This window comes from Triplophysa rosa, linkage group LG25, assembly GCF_024868665.1.
Source record: "Triplophysa rosa linkage group LG25, Trosa_1v2, whole genome shotgun sequence".
NCBI lineage: Eukaryota > Metazoa > Chordata > Actinopteri > Cypriniformes > Nemacheilidae > Triplophysa > Triplophysa rosa.
In genome coordinates, this window is record NC_079914.1 from 8,133,028 (window position 1) to 8,155,847 (window position 22,820).

General features: G+C 38.0%; 1 protein-coding gene across 3 annotated transcripts; it reads left to right on the forward strand.

Moving 5' to 3' along the window:
• Nucleotides 1–1,397: 1,397 nt before the first annotated feature.
• On the forward strand, nucleotides 1,398–15,710 carry ccdc50a (coiled-coil domain containing 50a). 3 transcript variants are annotated; one of them, XM_057325090.1, is made up of 12 exons: nucleotides 1,401–1,690; nucleotides 5,841–5,903; nucleotides 7,484–7,613; nucleotides 9,400–9,490; nucleotides 9,712–9,811; nucleotides 12,248–13,093; nucleotides 13,421–13,545; nucleotides 13,623–13,667; nucleotides 13,757–13,837; nucleotides 13,967–14,061; nucleotides 14,516–14,622; nucleotides 14,700–15,710. In XM_057325090.1, exons 1-12 carry the CDS (start codon nucleotides 1,642–1,644, stop codon nucleotides 14,717–14,719), a joined length of 1,752 nt encoding a protein of 583 aa, XP_057181073.1. In that variant the 5' UTR covers nucleotides 1,401–1,641; the 3' UTR covers nucleotides 14,720–15,710. The 3 variants fall into 3 exon arrangements, with proteins under 3 accessions (XP_057181074.1, XP_057181073.1, XP_057181075.1); XM_057325092.1 differs by lacking the exon at nucleotides 12,248–13,093 and having other exon boundaries at nucleotides 1,406–1,690; XM_057325091.1 differs by lacking the exons at nucleotides 13,421–13,545; nucleotides 13,623–13,667; nucleotides 13,757–13,837; ... (1 more) ...; nucleotides 14,516–14,622; nucleotides 14,700–15,710 and having other exon boundaries at nucleotides 1,398–1,690; nucleotides 12,248–13,414.
• The last annotated feature ends 7,110 nt before the right edge of the window (nucleotides 15,711–22,820 follow it).

The window sequence follows — 22,820 nt, forward strand, 5'->3', positions numbered from 1 at the left end:
AATTACAGTAACATCTATTTTTTTAAGTGAAACTGGTATTTATTTATTTCATAAGCTTTTGAAACTTGAAACTTTTGACTAATCTGATTATTTTAAAAATCATCTGATTATTCAAAAAATAAAAAAACACAAGTTTTTCTTACGTAGTACATAAATACAAAATCTGTCTGGTTATAAGCATTCTTCCAAATATCTTTCTCTGTGTTCATCAGAACAAAGAAATTTATAAACAACTCGAAGGTGAGTAATTGATGACAGAATTTTCATTTTTGGGTGAAGTACAGCAGCGCACTGGCCATCTGGAGCACCGGGTGTTTCGGGTGCGCAAAGTCCAATGCGGGGTTTCAGTTTTAATGATGACCGTGCAGTGAGATTTAAGAGGGCAAACATAACAAAGCCAACGGTTTTGCAATAAAAATGTTAAATGGTAAGATACAGAGATGCAAACTACTTAACTTTTGTGAGTTTTGCTGTTGAAAACTGTCTAAAAACACACTGAAACAGATTAGCATATGAGGCATAAAATATGACTGTGTGTATATCGTCCATTTTATTAGCATGGAAGAATTCAATAGACTGCAGAACCATCATCACAGGTAATGAAATGACTTTTAATTTTTCTGTCAAATTTGTATTCAATGTGTATAGTTTTAAAAAGCTTATTAAGCTCTTTGTATTAAGCTTATAAGTAACCTACTACTTATGTTTTCTCTCCTCTCTTCTCGATTTATAAATCCTAAACACAAACTCTTTAAGACTTGTATAATGTTGATTTTGGACTTTATAGCTGATGTAAAACAATATTTGTTAGCAAAGTCTAGTCACACCATGTCATGGTCAGTTTAAATACATTACCTTATATTACAATTAACATTTTTATGTCCTTTTGATTTCTGTTTGTTGCTTGGATTGTACTGGCCTTTACTGTTTAATGTTTATTGACTTTGCAAGGTGCCGTGAAAGGTCTTAAAAAACATTTACATTTATGAATTATAGTGCTATAGAATGGTTTGTGCATCAGTGCGTTGTTGTGCTATGTTATGTTGCGAGCTGGGTTTTGTGGGCCGCTCCTGCTGAAAAAGTCCAGGGCCACTTTTTACTCCCTGTCTGCCCCTGGTGAAGTATCACTTTAAGTCTCAAATAGCAAACTCAGTCTGTTTTGGAGGAAAGACGTATAATTATTTTAGAGACAAAGATTATTCGTATTCAGGTACTCAGGTATTCATATAAAATATAAAAATTGACCATAATTGAGTTTTACAAAGTTTTGACCGGTACAGACCGAAAGAATTTCAAGCCCGCGCTGGTTCATTGGGCGTGTTGTGTTGACGTCGTAGAGTATCGCGCGTGCGTGGTATGTCCCACCCTGCCATCCGTAGCAAATACACGTATTTGCGTTTTCCCTCACGGTGTGTGTGTGTGTGTTAGCTCATAATATTCATCTGCTGTGGTTACAGAGAGGGAGGGACAGACAGCGAGAAGAAAGGCACGGCTGGCAACAGAAACCAATCGGAGCGACACCTCACTGTAGACATCGATCGGGATTTATTTATCGGACGGAAACCGCCATCAGTCTGTCAAACATTAACCTTCAGAAACCCCAGAGAAACATCAGGGCGTTTTTGAAATATCGCCGACGACATGGCTGATTTCAGTATTGATCAGAAAAACCTGCCTGGCGTTAAAGAGGGTGAGTGATAATGATGATGATGAGGAGGAGGAGGAGGAGGAGGAGGATGATGATGGTGCGCGTGCTATGGCATTGTAACGTTTTGTTTCTGCGTAAAAAGAAACGTGCGTATATGGCTCGTGCAGCGTGAGACGCAGTAAAACGCACGAGACGAGAGAGCTTTTGAGCGGCGGTTGATTCCTGTCAGATGACGGTCACTGTAAAAACCGTCGAAACGTTTAAAAATTGTGGCGTTGTGATAAACTATGAAGGTAAACTGGTATTTTCACTGTAAATTGACTGGCCTTCTTTCATAATGTGTGGGGAAATCTGTACTGGGGGGGGGTTAACGTCAAACAGGGTCGTTGAATTAGCCTTACTGGCGTGTCAATGCTGTTTACATATGTGGTATGGAGACCGAAACCGCTTTAAATCGCGGCCTGTGTTGTCTTCACGATACCAAATATCGTACAGATAAGATGGTGTTTACATACTGTGTAACGTAAGCATTGCAGGTACAGGTTGTGTGTGTGTGAAGGCGGCAAGCAGGGTGAACGCTGGCACGCGCTTATGTCATTTTTGAGCAAAATCAGCGTTAATGTTATTTATAACGCTAAAATTAGCTGTCCCGGCCCAATTTTAGCCTTATTTTAAGAATTAGTATAGACCCAGTCATTTCTGCTCTAAATCCTGATTCAGTTATTGTATTACGGTTATAGTCAATGTCTACATAAAAATTCGAGATTCCCACGACCTCGGATAATATTGTAACATTTAAATAATAAATACATGACTGGAATAGTGAAAATCTTAATTCATTAAAAACTCTTTAGTTTTCCATTTTTTGTTACTCTGACATAATAACAATATGTTATCTTTTTAAAGGTCTAAAATTTGTCACTTTGGTTTTATTGTGTAACCTTTAATTGACAGCACGAAAACAAACCAGATACCACTTTTTGTTATTTGGTTTCTGCTTTTTTTATAAAGTATGTTTAATTTTTTTGTGGTTTGAGTGGCGACTGTTTTCTGTTCTTATATCATGGCTGGAATGCTGAGGATGTTGGCCTGGAAATAGTTCAGACTTGTTGCTGTTTTTGCTGCCTAGCTAAAACCTCTTGGGATGCATTGAGTGTTAGTTTCGTGTTTGTTGTGGAGCGGTTTCAACTTCCCTACTTTCAGTGTAACAGAGCAGAATGTTTGCCTTTCATGTGTAATAATGGCTGTCGTATCGCAGTTATCTTAATGCAATGGAAATTTACTTTGATGCAGTTTGCACGGTTAGTGCTATAGTTTAGGTTACTTTTTTGTGTGTGTGGTATCACTGTCTCACACATTTATTAAGCTGCATACTGTTCTTCTCAATACATGACATTCAGCGTATTAACATTGTCTAATTGTGGTCTATAGTAGTCATGGTTTTTTTAATGGCCATTATACAGACTAGTGCGGCTGATGGCAAATATTGCACAATGCTGATACAAAACAATTGTCTGAAGGATAAATTTACTAAACTAAAATCACTTCACGCATAAGGAGATTAAGCTGTTGCCGATGCACAGTCAGCATCAAGCTGCTTGCTCTCAGCAGGGGATAACAAACCCTTTTCCTTCTACATGTTTAAATTCTAAGATGTGATCATTCTTTACAGTGCATTTCTCAATTTTTTTTCAAATTTTGCTGTGGCGTATTCTGTTTAATTGGATTAAAGAACATTCAAATGTCATAAGGCTGAAGTAAATTTATATAGGAAAACCTGAATAGGAATAAATTAAGTAGGGATTAGCCATGCCCATGATGGTCGATTGCATGAGTCACCCAACAACTGACTAGTAAGTGAGGTTAATATATATACAGTATATACACATATACATATATATTTGTACACACACATGTACACATATACATACATATATGCCCGGTTTCACAGACAAGGTTTAAGACTAGTCCCAGACTAAAATTAAAGTTTGAGCTGTTTTAACTAAAAATAAATTGCCCTGACATTAGGGCTGTCACGATTATGAAATTTGACTGACGATTAATTGTCTAATAAATCATTGCGATTATGACGATTAATTGTCTGTTTTAGGGCTTTGGCGATTATGACGATTAATTGTCTGTTTTTGAGCTTTGACATTTAATTCTCATACATTTTTGATTCAGCGATTGAAACGACCATATTGTTCTGAATACAAGACTATGTTTTTTTATTGGAAATACATCGGAAAAAATTGGGTCATCATATATTTAAGGTTTAGGCTTTTACCTGGCAATAATACAACCGCCAAATACTTGTAAATTAAGTAAATTGATCAGGTGTGAATTGAAGCCACCATTAAAATACTACCAGTCATAGAAAAGCTTCTAGTCTGTTTTTTTCTCACTTGCAAGATTACAATAAAAGTTCATTTCTATGTTAATGAAATTTTGGTAGACTGGTTTTCACACTGAGATTTGCTTAAATAATATTAAATTGTACTGCAGGTAATTTGTATGTTTTAGTTTTTTTTTAAGTGATTGTGTTGTGGTGGTACATTTTACAAGTATTACCATGCTTTAGTAACCATATATACACTAAAATATGCAATATGCAGATGCACTACAGCTCCCCCTAGTGTCTTCTATAGAGATGTGCGATAATTGCGATGATCTGAAACCATCGCGATGAGGTCAAACAATCGCGATGAGACGATTATTTAATAATCGTGACAGCCCTACCTGACATATCTTAAAATATGTCATTGCCATTGTTTTGTCTCAAGAGGCACACCAGTAATATTTTTATCAAAGGCATTTTAGTAAAAGCGACTTAAATATCCTAATTTTACTAAGGCATAGTCCTGGCTTAAGCTAAGCCTTGTCTGTGAAACCGGGCTATATACATATAAATATACATATAAATACCACTAGTTGTTTTTCCACATTAAATTATTTAAAAATGGATGTGGTTTACTGTCTTCCTCTATCATACATCTTTATATATATTTATTAGTCTCCATGCTTGTTATTGCCATATTTGACCAAAAAGTAAACTCGCTGGAAAGGAAATGTAAAATTGTAGTCTCAGTTCCTCATTTGGATCTATGAATATCTCAGTCTTGGGCTGAACTGTGGATCTCTATTTTGCATAAGGCTGTATTGAGGCTATTGAGACAAACACGAAGACGTTGCTTAACTTAGATCAGTGGTTCTCAAACTGGGGGACCCAAGATGGATCCGGGGGGGGCACAGATTGTGGCGTTTTATGAAATACAGAAATGCATCAAATTTTATGCATCAAACATCAATAAAATGAGCCCACCAACCAAAAGAATTGATGTTCCAGCATTGTACAACTGAAAATGTTTTTGGTTTAATTAAAATTCTAAGTTTAAGATTATAAGTCTTTATTTAGTGGGCCGCAAAGCTGTGCACCCAACACAAAGGGGGACTTACAACGAAAAAGTTTGAGAACCTCACTGAGTTAGATTATTAGCAGATAGGCAATGTCTTTAATTATTGGTCTGGCATCTTATCTTCTGTCTCGCACACATTATATTTCTAATTCAGCTATACTAGGGTTTAATGGATGTGTCATGTAAACAACGTCTGTGTGAAACGTCTCAGAAACAGTGATGCATCTCAGATCGATTTGCAGTCTTTGCACTTATCTGATTCAGACTATTGGAACACATTATGAGGAGCTCACGCAAGTCTGTGGTTTTAATAGTTGCAAATGAAGCACTTCTGGATGGATTTCAGTTTCTGTGTATTAAATTAAGAACAGCGAATAGAGAATTGCAGGTGCACAATCTGGCCTTTATAAAACTTGGCCTTTATGAAAATGTGCCACAGCACAGAAGCAAGTGAGAAGCGGATGTAGAGGATGAAGTTTCACTTTCTGTAGTTATATTTATTTGTGGGCATACGCGATAATGGCAGCAGTTTCTAAACTAACCCGGCATTTCTTTAGGACACTTATTTTTATACGTTTTTATTATCTTAAACACTTAGCTATGTGTGTATTTTCATGTAGATGTACATTCAAATATGTTGTTGTAGTATATGGGAAAAAATGTTCACTTGACCTAGACTTTGTGCTGTGAGCTGCCTGCATCTATCTGAAACTCTTGACGTCGGTCTGTGTTAATGGTAAATAATCTGGTTTGCATATCTCTTTGTGTGTTTGCAGTGTGCAGAGACTTCGCTGTGCTGGAGGACCACTGCCTGGCCCACAATCTCCAGGAACAGGAGAGTAAGTATTTACGTACAATTGTGCACATTTTAATGAATGTAGATGCAAGAAAGGTACGACCTGTAAAGCCGTAGCCGTTTTTCCGATACTAAAGGAGTCACTCATAGCCATTCTTTTAAAAGAATTAAAGGCGTGTAAATCACTTTGTCGATTGAAACGTTTGGCTCGGAAAGTCTGGTGGCAAATTCCCTGGTGGCAGTGTGAGGTTATATGATCTCATACATAGCACTAGAATATGTTTTTCTCAACATTGAGGTCATGAGGACACAATGTAAGAACACAGTTGTAATGTCCTTGCTTTTGATATAACACGGTGCAGAGTTGCTTTTAAGAAAAAGCATCAGCGTCTGCACAAACTGTACTATCAATGTGTTATTATGGTTTATCTCTGAAGGGACACGCATAGAAGTACATCTGAAAGTTTAGTCAGCAGGAAGGTCACAAGAACAGCTTGTTCAGTATCTGCGTCCTGATAATAAAAAAAATATTTGTAGGGTCAAGGTTAAAAACAGGTTGCTGTTGTGTCGGTTTCCTAGAGTTTGAAGGGACAGTATTCTCATTCTGAGAGCATTTGATTGGACAGAAATCTGTTTAGTGCAAATTGAGTCATCGATATTGTTGGTGTGTTTCCTAAAAGAGGATGACTGTAAATTGTAAAGATAATGTTGTCAAGTTTTAGAAATAACTAGTACGATGATGGCCTTGAAGTTTACATGGACTAAATTTTGATTTTATGGGGTTGGAAAAAATGTCTTCCAGCACATTTACGTTTCTGTGCGGTCTCAAAAGTTTGATGGTCTGATAAATCAGCACCGGAGAGACATGAGAGACCCACAACAAACTACCCACACCAGCCCATCGTCTATCTGCTGCATGTGCGAGTTAGTGAGTAGGCTAGTCTGCAGTTATTTTTCATTCCAATAGAGCTTTTGTACAATTAAACAAAACAACTCCTTTGATTATTGAATCAACATGCCTGACCTTTCATTCAAGAGTCCAAGTAACGGCTTGCGTTCCACAAGTGCACATTAACTTTGTGTTCGTCCCACTGGCAGATGGTGCCGATCCTTTCAAGCTGTATCCACTGTGATGAATAAAAGTAAAAGAGAAAGGCTTGTTCTGTATGGTTGTACACACTATTTTGTGACAGGTTTAGCATCTGACTGTTCTCTATCCATTATGACAAACTTGCATGATCTAACGAATTTGTCCATAAGCCATATCTGTGTCATGCAGCTGTATTGGGTAAAGTTATTTTATTTTCTCTGGTCGTCAACACTTGTATATCTTATGGTCACTGGATCAATAAAAGACATCTAGTCTTCAAGAACAAGATGCAGTGATTGCGTCACAGTTTAAGATTTACGGCCGCACAGACCTGCCACATTGACTCAACCTTGAGGTGATAGCGGTTTTGATGTCACCACTCGAAATCTTGTCTCATTTGTAGGTCTAATTGCTTTGTACACATCAACATCAAGTTAATGCAAATGAACAGCAAATATTTCATACCTCTGTGTGGTCTATTAACCTAAAATTTTGTGCAAATAATGTTTCATTCATTGTCTTTACCTCTCCAGTCGAGAGTCATCTGGCATCCAACGTCCACAAGAGCCGTCTGGTGCAGCAGGACCTGCAGGTAGCCAAACGTCTGCAGGAGGAGGAAGACCAACGGGCCAAAGCCGTGAGCAAGAGACAGCAACGACACATGTGAGCCTTTTTATCCTTTGACCCCTCTGCTACTTTTCACATTACAGTTCATTTAAATCGTTTGGAGCTCGGGAACCGGCCAATATGGAACATTGCTGTCCCCTTATAATTCATTTATATGACATGCATTGGACACAGATGCCTCATGCTGTGCAATGCCAAATGGAAAATCTTGTTGTTTTTCTGTCTGCTCTGATCTATCTGAGAGTAGGAGCTGAGGAAATCACAATGACCTGTTATCCTCTTCGGTTGTTGCGTCACGTAGACATTGACATTCAGTCGCCTGTAAAGTTGTTCTGCTTTACTGAGATTGAGGGGTGTCATAAATACAGATTGCATTGGGGAAAACATAAGCCGAGTCCAGATTAGTGACGAGGTTGTGACCGAGCACAGAGGCCGTGTGTTGTCTCATAGTGTGCAGAAATGTTTTGACGTCCAGTAATGCCACCCGTGGATAGTGTTCCTTCCTGCTGGGTGATGTCTCAAGGCCTCTGAGCTGATCGTATCATCAAAGTTTGTGCATGGCAGAGCAAGAGACCAATGAGCCCGAGGGGAGAGTCGCTGCATAGCTCAAACACAGGAGCTGCTATGTGCTTGAGTGTTTATGTACTCGGATAGGTTTCAAGCAGCAGATGTAAAGACCTAGTGGAAAAGTACTAGGTTTAATGTAGTTTTGTGAGTATAAATGCAGTTTTGATTAAGACTTACTCTGCGTGCCAACTACTCGTGTATGATGTTCTAATTAGACAAAACATTTGGGATGGTCCACATCTGACTCATGCAATTGCAAATTTGTTTGCTGTTATTGTTGTATGATGCCTCATGCTTCTTTACCTAAGTGTTACATTGCTCTTCAGACAGCATTCACAGTCTGGTAGTGTGATCGGTGCTGTTTGGAATCTTAAGGTGGTGTTAAACTTTTAAAGACCCAATGAGGTGCATTGAAATGCACAGCTCTTTTAATGCAATGTAATTTCCACCAAAACAGGAAGCTTGAGCAGTGCTTCCTCCCTTTTTTAAAACAGGCTATGTTTAGTTCACATCACAGCCTGGAGTTAGGTGAGAAGCTGAATTGCAGAATGATGTCACAAAATAGTCTACACCTTAAAAAAAAGGTGCATGGTTATTTTCAACCCAGCTCAACAATGGATTAAAACTACCCATCATTTTGGGTTGAAACATACCAACATAGGTTAATTTACAACCCAACAGTTGGGTTAGTCACTTTATGACCCAACGCTGTGTTGAAAATAACCAAGCACTTGTAGAGTGTACCCGTATTGGTGGATGGGAGGAACTTAACGACTTTAATGTCTTGTAAATGTACATTTTTTCAGTGTTTTGGAGCACACTAGTTTATACACATCCTTAGAGCCAACATATTCATACTAAAAGCCCGAAAACATACATTTTAATCAAGAGAACTTCAAGCATGGTTAAAAAACCCGCTATGGTGACCACTGTAGCACATGAACCCTTATTAAATGATGGACTCACTCATGATATCAATAAAATCAAAACACAGTTCTTAAGCATCAAAATTTGCATCACCTTCTGTTGTTTACGTGCAAGTTAATTCAACTCGTATGTGAAACCTATCTGTAACGAGCACAGCAATGAATGGGATTACTGATAATTAATGTGTCTGAATATAGTAACATGTTTCTTTTGTAAGTTCCAGGAACGTCATCATCTCGCACAGAGAAAACGAAGCCCGCGGTGGCCGATGTGAGAACTCGGGTTTGTTAACACGGGTGTTTTGTTTTCTTGTACTTTGTTCCATCAGCGAACGCATCGACAATGAAATGGCTCAGGAGATTCAGGAACAACTGGTCTGGCAGGCTGAACAACAAAGGAAACAGGAGGAGAAAGATGAGGTGAGGTTCACACTCTGTTTATGTTGGCCATTGGTACGGCATTGATTTTGCCACACATACATTATTCATGTTGTAACATTGTTTTTTACGCTTAAGCACACACACTTACACATGCTCTGTGTAGGCTAGTGCTGGGTAGAGCATAGGCTAAACCACACCCACATGGCATTGACGTTGTCTTGAACCCCCCAATGAGCTGATCTTTGTGTGTGTCCGATTAGGCCATTGCCCGCAAACTGCAGGAACGTGAGATGAAAGAGGAGAGAAAACGACATAAGCAGCTGGATTCGAACTTTGAGGAGGAATACTACGAAGACCAAGGTGTGTGTGAGCCCCACCTGGTGAAAGAACACGGCACGACAAACATCACTCCTCACGCGACTACATTTTAACACAACCCTCAAAATATTGAATGCAGTTTTTTTTAATAGAAATTATTCTTGACTTGTTCATTATTTCAATATTAACAGATTAAAATACATCTTAATTGGCTTTAGAACATGCCAATTTCGGCTCGCAATTTCCCCCTCGGCAAAAACGGTGCATTTGACATTGAGCGTTTGACATTCCTGAGCAAATTTTGACGTCCTTGAGCAAGCTGTTGTGTTTCAGCTCTTTACGAGACAGTTTAAGGCGCCGTTACTGTAATTAACACATTTCCGAATGCCTTTCAGACCACACTCACGCCAGATACTCTCGTCTGTTTGTTGTGAAGTTAAACAAATTGTGGAGTATCTTGATCGCATGTTAGTTTAAAGATCTCGTTTGTTTAATAAACAACAGGGTATTCAGGCTTCCTTTTCTCACACAGCAGCAGAACATCTTGCATTCGTCACGCAACAAATGCTGCAAAACTGGACATGCAGGATCGCAGGTCGTTCGTTTCTTAAACACGTAATCTTGTTGACCTGGCCTTGCCTGCATGGCTGCTCTCACGTGCCAGTGGTTGCATTTGATCTGTTGGTTATGTAATAATTCTCTCGTGTGTTAATTCAGGTGTTTAGGGCCAGTTAGCTGGTATCAAGCCCTTAGGTTCTGTGTGCATCATTAAACAAACGCCCGTTCTGATCTGGCACTTCATTTGTTATTCAAAGGTGCCTAATGAGAAGTGCTTTCTAATGTACCGTATAGAAAATCAACCCTGATTATATGCCAGTGAAAACTCATTTTAACACTCTTGGTTTGAAGTCTACTTTTTGTTTCTCTCTTGTTGTTATGTAAAGTGTAAGGGCACTACCCTGTAGGGATGATTGAAGATGGTTGACTAGTCAGCTAACAACCAACTAGTCGAGTAATAGATGAACTAATTTATGTAGATTTGTATATATTTTAGAGATGCACCAATTTCTTCACCAATAGCGATTATTTAGAGTGAAATCTGCCGATACCGATTCTGAAGTTTCAAACATCAAACTTGTGACGTTTCTTAAAATAGCACACTTCATAGCATTTTCCTGTCTTTTAATTGATAGGATATATCAGCCCTGATCATCGGCTGTTTTTAAACTATCAGCCGATAGCGTGAAAAATTGCTTTTATTTATCTTTTATTTTGATATATCGGTGCATCTCTAATATATTTATATATTAGCAACTTTTAATAGACTTTCTTTATTGTTTCAATATGCTATAATTGTTGGTTTATGTTCCATCACGTCACGTCTTTTTCCATCAGCAGCTTGCGCCATTTGCATTTTAAGATAATGCATCCAGCTTAAAGTAGTTTTAAAAATTTCAAAAACATTTATGGAGAGGCCATTCTATTCCATTCTGTTGAACTTTGTCTAGCCGTTTCTGGCCAGAATAGACATTCAGGCAGATCAACAACACGAAGATCTACACATCCCTACCGCCCTGATAAACTCAGATTAGCCACCCACACCCATCTCAGAGAATGCTTTGAACAATATCTTTAGCTGGCAAAAATGTGATTACTTACTCTCTTTCCCAAGCTCCCATTTTTCAGGTATGTTTATATGGACCCTTATTCTATAGATTTATTATTATAAATACATTTCAAATGTGACCTTTGTGTAAATAACTACTATTTGCATTCAAATTAGCTTAAATTGTAAGTAAAGTAAAACGCATTGATGAAAAATGTATGTTTTGTGTTTGGCTGTTAACGTTATAATGATAAACATGTTTACAGCCATACATTACATTTAAAATAACACATCCTAAAGTTCCGTCCATGGTGGGTTTTTCCCTAAAATAATATACTTGACTGTCTATAGACCACTTTGCAAGATGCATACACTGGTCCAGAAGCACTTCCGGTTTCATTTTAAAAATATTTTTTACAACATGATTCAGGTATACATGTTCTGTTGGTTGTATTCCATTCAAACTTTTGTTTATTGTTAAAAACTGAAACAGGAAGTTCTTGTGGACCAGCATTGAACCAGCATTGTTTACGTTTTCTGAAGTGGTCTATATATTCTTAAATATACTGTATAAACTTCTAAATAATACAGACAATATTGACTTTGCTAACGTGTTCACATGAAACTGTTACAACCAGAGTCCAAAGTTAACACAGTGTATCACTTGTTACTTGGCCAGTAATTTGATCAAGTTTACAAAAACAAAAATATTGCAAAATAGTTACAAAAAGTTAATTTTGGACCCTGGCTGTAACATCTTCATTTGAAGGGCTTATCTGCAATGAACTTAACCCCCTTGTGTACTAACAAAGTTAAGGTTTTATGTGCTTTTCTACTCTTTACCTTATCTCTCCCCTCACACTTGATTTTAGCTTCCCGACCTCAACTGGACCCGCGACAACAGCATCCCGGTTCCGTTTCTCCGGGTTACAGAAAAGAACGATATCAGGACCACAGCAGTAGCCGATCCCCGTACAACTCCCCAGACCCACACAGAAAACGAAACCCCAATAACAGTCACGGTACCCGTAGTCGATATCCAGACTCATCTGAATCTGGGCTCTTGAGGCCTCCAGAAAGATTCCCAGAGCACCATTCACCCGAGCGGCGACCAAAACACTCTGAAGATTATTCGAAAGAAAGACATAGACCATTAGATGTTGACTATATAGAACCACGCAGGAGAAGAAAACAGGATCCAATGGACGAACCCCGAACTTCAAGAGACGATCAAGAAACTGTAGTGCGCAGGAAGGAGAAACCCCTCAAAGATCATTCTGCTACACGGGATAAAGACAGGAACAGAGATTGGGAGCGAGAACAAAATGCACCGAAAACCAAAGAAAGGCCAAGGGATGGAGACCACAGGGGAAGAAGTCGAGATCGAACGTTTAGCGGAGATAGAGGAGTTGAACGTAGGGGCAGACCCTTGGACAGGGAGATGGACAGAAATGGCTATGGACATGAAAGCAGAGAAAGAGGCAGAGATGGGAAGAGAGAGAAACACAAAAGCAGGGACAAACATCACAGTAGGGACAGAAGCAGAGAGAGCGAAATTGACGGTGACAGTCTTGACCCAAGTAGACGATGTTCAGAGGACAGTCTGGAGTGGGAGGAGCACAAGAGCAGACCGAGGTTACCATCAGGCCCCAATGATGTGTTTGAGGGGCCAAATCTCAGAGGTCCCTCAAATGATGGTCAGTCCCCAAGAGAGAGAGGTATGGACTAAGGTCCATGTGTTGGCATTTTGCAGTGCCCTCTGGTGTTGGGGATCCTATCACATATTTTTCTGCCGCTTCATTTTTCTCACGCACTGGTGTTTTTCTGTCTTTTCGGTTTGGGTTGTGAACTCTCTGAAATCATTTGCGTGAATGATTTTCTGTGCACTAAATGCGTGGTGTTTCATTCCTTCTTAATCCAGATTCAATCCTGTTTTTGGACTCATGTAGACAAAAAAGGCTGCTTTAGCTGCTGTTTGAATCATTCAAATGCTTATGTTTAACAAAAGTGATATTCAGAGTCAATCTGTGAACTGTGATGTTCAGGACGGAGGGTTCGAGGGGAGTATGGAATGAGGGAAGCGACGCATGGCTTGGCTCACTTGGATCTACAAGATCAGGAGTCAAAAGACTTGGAGGTGGCGCGCATGCTACAGGAAGAAGAAATCAAGGTATTGCCTTGCAATCGCCAACATTTTTGGGGACCGTGATACTTTTACTAAACGCACATTTGTTGACTGTTTTACAGGCAAGTCAAATTGACAAAAGAGACTCCCAAGTTTCGCAAGATGAGGTACGACGGTTTCAGAGTGGTGGCATTGAAAAGGTTTTTCCTTGATTTTAATGTGTTCGATTTGTAATCTCTTATTCGTTTTATTTAAGGAATTAGCCCGACGGCTAATGGAGGAGGAGAAAAGAGAGTACAAGAAATCCAGAGACAAGGAGAAAAGACGAGCTGAAGTGGTAATTAACATCGCACGACGTCCCAAGTTGGTGATGTGAAACAAGGGATTTGTCTGAGGACTAATATAGTCTGCTTGCTCCTGTCTACACTATGTCTGAAATGTTTTTTTTTTTTGCTTTGTGCATTAGCCAGTGCAAGAGGAAGTTGTACGGCCAAGAACACGGGACGAAGTGTATAACAGTGAAGAAGAGTACCAGAGAGCACGGAACCACAAACCGGCGAGGTATCAGTTTCAACCAAGGCCATTAATGGTGCATTGCACATATGCTTGACAGAATTGACAGTCCCAGAATGCTTTGCAACAAGCTAATTAATCGTTTAAGATAGACAAAATAAAGACATTTTTATTTCAGATAATAATTCAGTTCAATGAAAATTGACAGTTTTGCTCGTTTTATGTGTGCTATGTGATTTTCGATCTGCACATTGATAATTTAGCAACATGCTTATGTCAAATTCAATCTAGACCTATTGAGTCTGAGCTCTGTGTGACATGGCTTTTGTGTGACATGCAGATTTGGTGTGCATGAAGACCGTGTCAGGCACTTTTTAGGAAGGATTTTTAGGTGCCTTGGAAGGTAGTGGCCTTACCAGGCTTTAGATAAAAGGCAGGTTCTGGAACATTCCCAGTGAACTTCCATTGTTTCTCTGTTTTTATTTTGTCTGCTTTGTTCCAGGCCGCCTCCGCCTACACAACAGTATGAAAACATAAACCCGAGCTACGCTTACGCGGAGAGCCCCTATTCTCCCCGACCTCCATCAAGACCAGAGGCGGCATACAAAGGTTCAAAATAAACACAATAAGTTGAGGTATCACGATTTTTAAGTCAGATTGCTCATGAGACCTACCTGTTCTTCTAGGTGCCTACTACAGACAGTGACCGGAAGCCTCCACTGCTGTCCAATCGCAAGTTGTCCCTTGAGTTTGGCCCTTTACTTTGCAAATCAATGAAGGAGGAAGTGATTAAAAACTATTCATAAGGCTTTCGACAGAAATCTACTGACACTTTATTTTTTCTCGGTCAGAAACCGAGGTGTTCACCTCAACACATCAGGTGAGCTGAAGTTGTCTCTTCGTGTTATGAAAGAGTCTTTTACCCTGGAGCTTTGAACTACTGCGCGACAGGGGCAGTTCCTGGTCGCTTTGATGATGTGATGTTCTTGTATTATGGATGGATGGACGGGAATCTGCTGCACAGCTCTTTGGAACAACCAACTCTTTAGGCTAAGATGATCGAAATTTGTTTCATGCATTTCCATGTGTTCTTGATGCTAGATCAGCAATGTTTCGTTGCTGATCTAGATGCTGCAGACTTGCAGTTTTCCAAGTTTGTTTTTTGCTGTATGTGTTCACTTAAAACATTTTAGACATAGTTTTGCTCTATATATTTATTGATTTAAGAGGATATATTTTATTTTAATATTTTTTTAGATTGTTCCAACAAGACTATTAGCTCAATGAATCAGTCTTAATGCAAAGTTTCAACCCTGTTCTTTAAACATCTCAATTGAATACTTTTGATTTCGATTTGCTAGTTAAGGTTGGTTTCATTGTTATTCAGAAGAGACTCTTTACGGATGCTGTAGGCTCACATACAAGTCAAGTTTGAGATGCCCAGCTCTCGGGTGCCGTGGTGTTGTTTTGCCCCCTCACCTGCAGTGTCCATAAAGATTCTCTCATCTACTCCGTAGGTGCTTCGACACATACTGATATGCTCCAGTGTTCAAGTGCATGCTGGCTGAATGTGAACTCTGTGGGGTTGAATCTTTACAAATCTTGTCTGGAAACAAAAACAGTGGCTGCAAAAAGTCATGTTTTATTTTTATACACTTTTATTTATAATTGACAAAAGAATAAAAAGTTTCAACAGGCATGAAGTAGCATTGCTTTTGGCACATTTTTAAACGTGGGTTTAAAAGCTTGCATCTTCATATGCGAAATTCTCAGTGTTTAAATTTACAGCGCTTTACATTTGGTGGCAAACTTGTGGTAACCTGGGACATAAAACTTACCAGCAATGGCAAATTTATAACAGTAAACATTGAATAAGTGTGAGCGTTTATCTGGCACTTTCCAGGAATGGGGAATAACAGGGCTTGAACAATGACAAATGAAGTCAAATTGTTTATTCAACAAACGGTCAATACACATCCTCAGGAGGTCAAACTATATGTCTGAGACTTGTTTTATTTTCTAGTTATTTTCTTTGAGGTTTGCTGTTTCGGCAACCCTGTTACCAAAATGTAGTGCATGCTTAACTCATAAAATGAATTCGTACAATGTAAAAAATATGTAACAGTTGCACATTAGGCATACTAATAAAAGATATGATCCCTTTTACTATTATATTTTGAATGCATTATCATTATATTTTCTATACTATCTAGATTCTACTTTATTATAGTATAGCTCTTTACTGTTACTGTCTCATTTGTATATATTTTTCTCCCATACTTCAATTTCAGCAAAAACATTTGATCAAAAGTTACTTCAATGGAACCACAAAGAATGCTCACTATAGTCTCATGAACAAGAAAACAGCAACCTCTGATTGAAAATAGTGCCCTCTTTTGACAAAAAAAAGTGCCCCAGAAAATCGTCACCTGGGGTTTAGGAGTATATGATAACGTTTTTCAGAGTTATTTATATATTGCTTTATTTATTTGATACTTCCTCCTTTATTAAATCTGTGTTGTATAATTTACAATAACCAATGATATTATCATTATATATAAAAAGTGTTGTACCCCTTTTATGGAAAGTGCCATCTGCATATCATTCTATCAGGGCTTTTTCTAACTTTACTTATCAATCATTGCTGACATTCCATATTTCCTGTCAAAAGTGTTGATTCCATTGTACGTTCCACATTTTGCTTTTGGGTATGGGAATACGATTGTGTGGGCTACATGTAGCATCCGGTACATAAAGAACTAAAGACAGCAGCTACTTTTGTATCGCATTAGTGCCTCTATAACACCAGTGTTCAGTCGCTAGTGCTAAAAAACGCAAACATCTTACGCTCTCGAGAATGACGGTGTGCTAGTTTTTTGTTGGTGCATTCCAACGAAAGGCATGGCCTGAAATTTGTCTAGTAAACTTTTAAGGGAAAACATATTTAGTTGCCATGCTGCTATGCTTAAATGGTGATTTAAGAACTTTATTTCTTGTGAAATTGTATTACTGAATCAGTTTCGAATCACTTTGTGCGTGTGTTTTAGTGATGAATGTGCAAAGAGTTCTCTTTTTTTAGTTTTCTGTGTCAATCTAGTGCATATCATGATGGTGCACACTGTAGTGTTTGAGAAGAATGCAGTATGCTGAAATTTGACTACTAATTGGCTGGATAGATCCTGTGCCAAATGTTTAACTTGCAGGGATGAAAAGTATTGCTGTAAAACCTGATTTTTAGTCATGTGCTGTGACATCCGAGAAACAATATCTGGTTTACAAATGATTCTGTAAGAAATGATCTTTCTGCACCTGATATGCCATCGTGTGTGTGTGTGTGACGGCGCGAAAGATATTTTAGCAAAAGTGACATCGATGCCAGTTTGTTTTACAATCAGCTGATGCTGGGAACGTTTTGTGACCGGCTACAAGTGTTTGTATCTTGCACATTCTCTCATAGCTTCCACTGGCCAACTGTAAATACCAAATAAATGACTTTTAAAGGGTATGTTTGTGTCTGTAGATCATATTTGTCATCTCAAATAAACAACCCCTGGTCATAAACCTGGTTTAAGAGCTTGTGTATGTGTATTCAGTGCCAACTGTTCTTTTTTTTTTAGAAGAATGTGGGACTTTTTGTCATGTAGTAAGTATACTTTATCAAATGCATGGTGTGGTTATCTTCAGCACAAAGGTCTCCGTTACAAATGAATGAGGAAATGTAAATGCTAAACAACTGCTTTATCTGGGCAGGTTTACCTACATGCCACAGATGCTGACAGTTGCTTGCATGTTGAAACGCGTGTGTGTATTATATTTTGTCATTTTCTTTGCTCTCTGCCGCCATCTAGTGGCAGTTAAATACTTTGCGTCTTACTAAACATTCTCATGGCCCTATTCCTTATTTCTTATACGTGTATGCACTTCAGTTTATATTGAAATAACCATATGTATACAGTTTATTACCACCTCTATAGACCCCTTTCTTCCAAGGCTTGCAGACATGTCTCCGGCGCATGCGTGGTGAGATACAGGTGAATATCTGCAGCGCCCACTACCAGAAACAATGACTGAAATCCTTGCGCTCATCTCAGCCACGGCTCCCAGCAGTGCACGCTACAGGTCAAAACTGCAGGTACTGTAAACAACATCATCTGAAAGAAAAAAGGAAACAATATTAACGACTTAAATTAAATACCAATTATTTGGGGAGTCATGCGTAACCAGCTGACAGGAAATGACGAGCAGAGTGGCATATGACATTATACATGCAAACTACATGGGATAGGCTATTTGTCGTACTGTTAAGTAAACTGCAAAACAGTTAAATGATTAACAACTTTATAGTATTATTTTTATGTTATATAAAATTATATATATATATTGTATAGTGAGTTGCGCAAATCCAATAAACCTTTTCCCCTTTATTAGATCCCCTTATCTTGAATTTGTCACCTTAATTTTGACAGATTTATTACCATTTGTATTACCATATTTTTACTACAAATAATGGTTATTGTGGTACGACAATAGCAATGTGTGATAAATATTTTTACTATAAATAAAGCAGAAAACTGGTTGCTACAGTTAAACGTAAGGAAATTGCCACTAATATTGATTAAAAACGAATATTTCATCGTTTAAACTACTTTATCAACTTCTTCACGTGATTGACAACGCAGTGCGCAAGTGTAAAGGCAGAAGTATGGTCCGTCCGTCCGCGTTCACTGACAACGCGACGCTCGATGCGCAGACCTACACAAATCTCGAACGATGCTTCTAGACTCTAGGGCATACTTTCTTTAACAATTCAAACAAATGACAATTTACAGAATAAACAGCGCTGACGGAGAACAAGACGCGTCCCTCGTGAACGCCCTTTTAACGTGACAACGTTAGTCCGATTAAACGTGAGTTTAACCAATTTATCAACGTCATTGTTGGGATTAACACAGCACTTTGGCACTGTGTTGCTCTTGAATCGCCCTAATGCGTTAGCCTACATTAAACGCAGCGCATTTACCTTCAGAGTCGTTGACACAAACACCTGTAATGACGACAGTAGCCTACTGTCACTTACCTGACAGAAATATAAGGCGACAGTCGCAGCAATCCAAGGCCAGTACACACCACAGGACGGTTTTAAACTTTATGTCGAGTTTTTCTCTTCATGCGAGTGCAGTGAAAGTGTTTAGGCGTGTCGCTCCGCAGGTGTGAATGTGCGGCTCTATAGAGCTACTTTATTTCTCATCGTTTACCCTTTTTCGGGCCGATGAGCCTGCGGCGCATCTTCAGGTTAAACCGGTAGGGGTGGTCACACGAGGGTGTGTCGAGTCAGTGCTTATTAAACTCAAACAGCTCTGATATGCGTGTAAAAACACAGTCTGTTGGATTCAAAATACTTTGAAATAAAGTTATTTGGAAGGGATTGATATGTCACTATAACACTTTTTTTATTTCCCTTACTATTTTCTATATTGGAATGTTGCAAAATTAAAGTGTAACTCAAGTTTACATAGCCTAGCTCAATGGGTAGAGAGCATTACGTTGGCAGCGCAAAGGTCGTGGGTTTGAATCCCATTAAACACAAGTAGGAATATTGATCAAATGTATAATGCACAGAATATCATACTTGGATAAAAGCGTCTGCCAAATGCATAAATGTAACGATGTACGTGACTTACAAGACGCATAAAATTCGGTAACAACTGCAGTTAGTGTCCGTATTACGTCATAATTTCAATACGGCATTTTCCTTAATAATTTTTCGTTTCGCTGTACACGTGTTATGCGTTTATGAATAAAAAAAACAGATAAAATCGCATGCATTCTCATTCGATGTGTATTATTGTAAGGTCGTTTGGCCCAGGGCACTGTTTCCCATACAGGAATGACACCAGACAGGTTCGAGTCCCGAGGCACATGCTGAAAGTTTTGACATCAATTTATAGCCAAACTATGGTGTCTGGAGGATTTGCCGGTAACACTTTTAATAACTTTTAGTCACCTTTACTTAGTTAAATCATTAAGAAACACTATGCCATTATAGGCTTAACTGATTAGGTAATGCACTTTTAACCGTGTATTTGAATATTTATTCAGATTTGAAGGTGGATTTACTGATTTGTTAAGCGTTATGTCATTTAGGCTACTATAGATGTTGCTTGGTGCCTATTCTAGCTTCTCCGACAAAGCCAAAAACAAATTTAACTACTAAACCACATTAACAATTTCTATGATGCAGTGATATTGCTTATTAATTTAAACGATTTGCTTTGACAGTTTTCATTTACGCAGAATGATGAATGACCACAAGATGGCGCCACATAGATATTACGTTAGAGCGGTGTTTTTCACAAGTGGGCCCCAATATCACTTGTGTCAAATAAGCCAAACAAGTTGCCCACACAACTGAAAATCCATATATGTCTCAGTCTTTGGTTATTTGTCATATTTATACATCATTTTAATGTAATTTTAGTTAACAACATATTCCAAGATATAATATATTTTAATTATATCATTTTTGGTTATGCCTAGCTCTAGAATATCTTATCGAGTAGAAATTTTGAAGGGGCATTATTGAATGTGTTGTGGACTCTGGGGGCCTTGAATTCAAAGACGTTGAGAAACTGATGTAAAGTCAGATTCTGTAAAGCACCTTTAACTATTTACCTTTAACCACGACAAAAATCTAGTTAGCAACTCTCATGTTTGTTAATATTATTTTTTCGTATTAAGTCTTTACACAACTTAAAGGATAGTTTACCCAAAAAATGAAAATTCTATTATCATACTCGCCCTCAAGTTGTTCTGTATAAAATAATAACTGTATACATTTCTTTGTTATATTAAACAAGAAAGAACTATGCCTTTAAATACCTTGAACAAATGACGGTTGTAACCTGCTGTAAGCATTTCAGTCTTTTGTGAAATGAGGCCTCACCCTACCCCAACCCAACCCACAGCTGTTCATGTGTATAGCATGTGAAACTTTCATTTGTGCAGCCGAGGTTCTTGTGCAATTTCATTTCAACTGGTTATAACTGGATATCCAAATGTTCCGGTTTGCTCATTGCTTATTTCACAGAATGTAATTCCCTTATGATTTTTGAATTGATACTAAAGTGCATGTATAGACATCAAGAGCATTTGAGCAGGCATGACTTTGTCCAAACATACATTTTGATGCGGTCATGTTGTGTGATTGTAAGGGCCTGGTAGTTCAACAATCATTCATAACAAACCATTCAAGCTGTAAAGTCTCTGTGTAGATGTGCTGAAATGACTTCTCATATTCGGAATCGAAGTCATTTAAACTGGATGAGATGATGTCTTTTGTTGTGTCAAGAGGCTACAGACAGAAATATTTACGCTATACCTCTTGCATACATTACTGCAGTTAATGCACAGAAATAGCCTACATTAGCTGCTAAGGAAATTAAATCACTTACAAGTATAATAAACATTTATTAAATATCTAACTATTTCAAAAGTGGTAACACTTTACAATAAGGTGCTATTATTTAACATTATTAAATGCATTAGCTAACATTACAGTATGAACAATGAATAGTATAGTTTTTCAGCATTTATTAATCCTTGTTAATGTTAGTTCATGTCAATACAGTTATTTATGTTAATTCATGATGCATTGACTAATGTTAACAGTGACGACGTTTGATTTTAAACATGTATTTGTAAATGCTAAAATTAACATGAATTAATATTAATAAATGCTGTATTAGTATTGTTCATTGTTAGTTCATTTTAGCTAATGCATTAACTAATTGTTAATAAATAGCACCTTATTGTAAAGTGTTACCTCAAAAGTTATATTAGTCACTTATATTAGTATTAATGAGAGAAAAATTATTAGTATATATTAGTGTGGGTCTAAAAACAAGTTTGAAAAACCACTTTTACCCACCCAGTTATTACAATCGTGAAAACCGAGAAAATGAGGAACATCACAAGATTATGAGTAAGACAATATTTGGACACGTAAGCCCATGAAATCATTGCATCATAGAACATAAACCTGTGACCTTTATTTAGCACACTTTGCAAGCAAAACATTTCACAAATGTTCATAAGTTTTTAAATGGTAAAACAATGATGATCGTTTCTGGATGTCATGCACTTAGGAAATTAATGCTGTTTTAAGCCATTTTTTTAAATAACATAATTTCATTCCAAATGCTACAGGGTGTGATTCTTCCTTATAATGTTATTAATACATGCATAGATTTGTAAGTGTGTCCAAATACGTTTCTGAGCCACATCATATCTGGCATACTGTATTTGCGTTGAAATGTATTTGAATTTGTTTGGACTGTCCATGTGTAACGTTGCATAATGTCCGCGCAGTGCTCTGATGTAATACTGTAGGTGTGTTTTTGCAGCACTGATACTGCATCAGCTCATCACATTTGTCATCAGATGGAATTTGCTTATTTGTCGAGTTTAAATATAGGGTGTTGACGTCATTTAACATAAAACTAACCACATGTCAACTCCATCCTCATAGTTCACAGAAAAGTAAAACATTTGCTCCCACTCGTGTTTTTCCAAAGCTTCATGACTTCCTACTGTGAAACACCAAATTCCCCAGAATGTCTGATCTTATAAAGCTGCTATATTAAAAGCCAAATGATAGAGTGCCTATATGCTGGAAGTATCAGTCCTCAAAAACTCGTTCACACGTGTAACCGTAATGCCACCATAAATTCTGTTGTAACATACCAGGTTTATAGAAAGAGTTCACCCAAAAATGAACCTTGTTTCATAATTTCCTCTCATCATGCCAT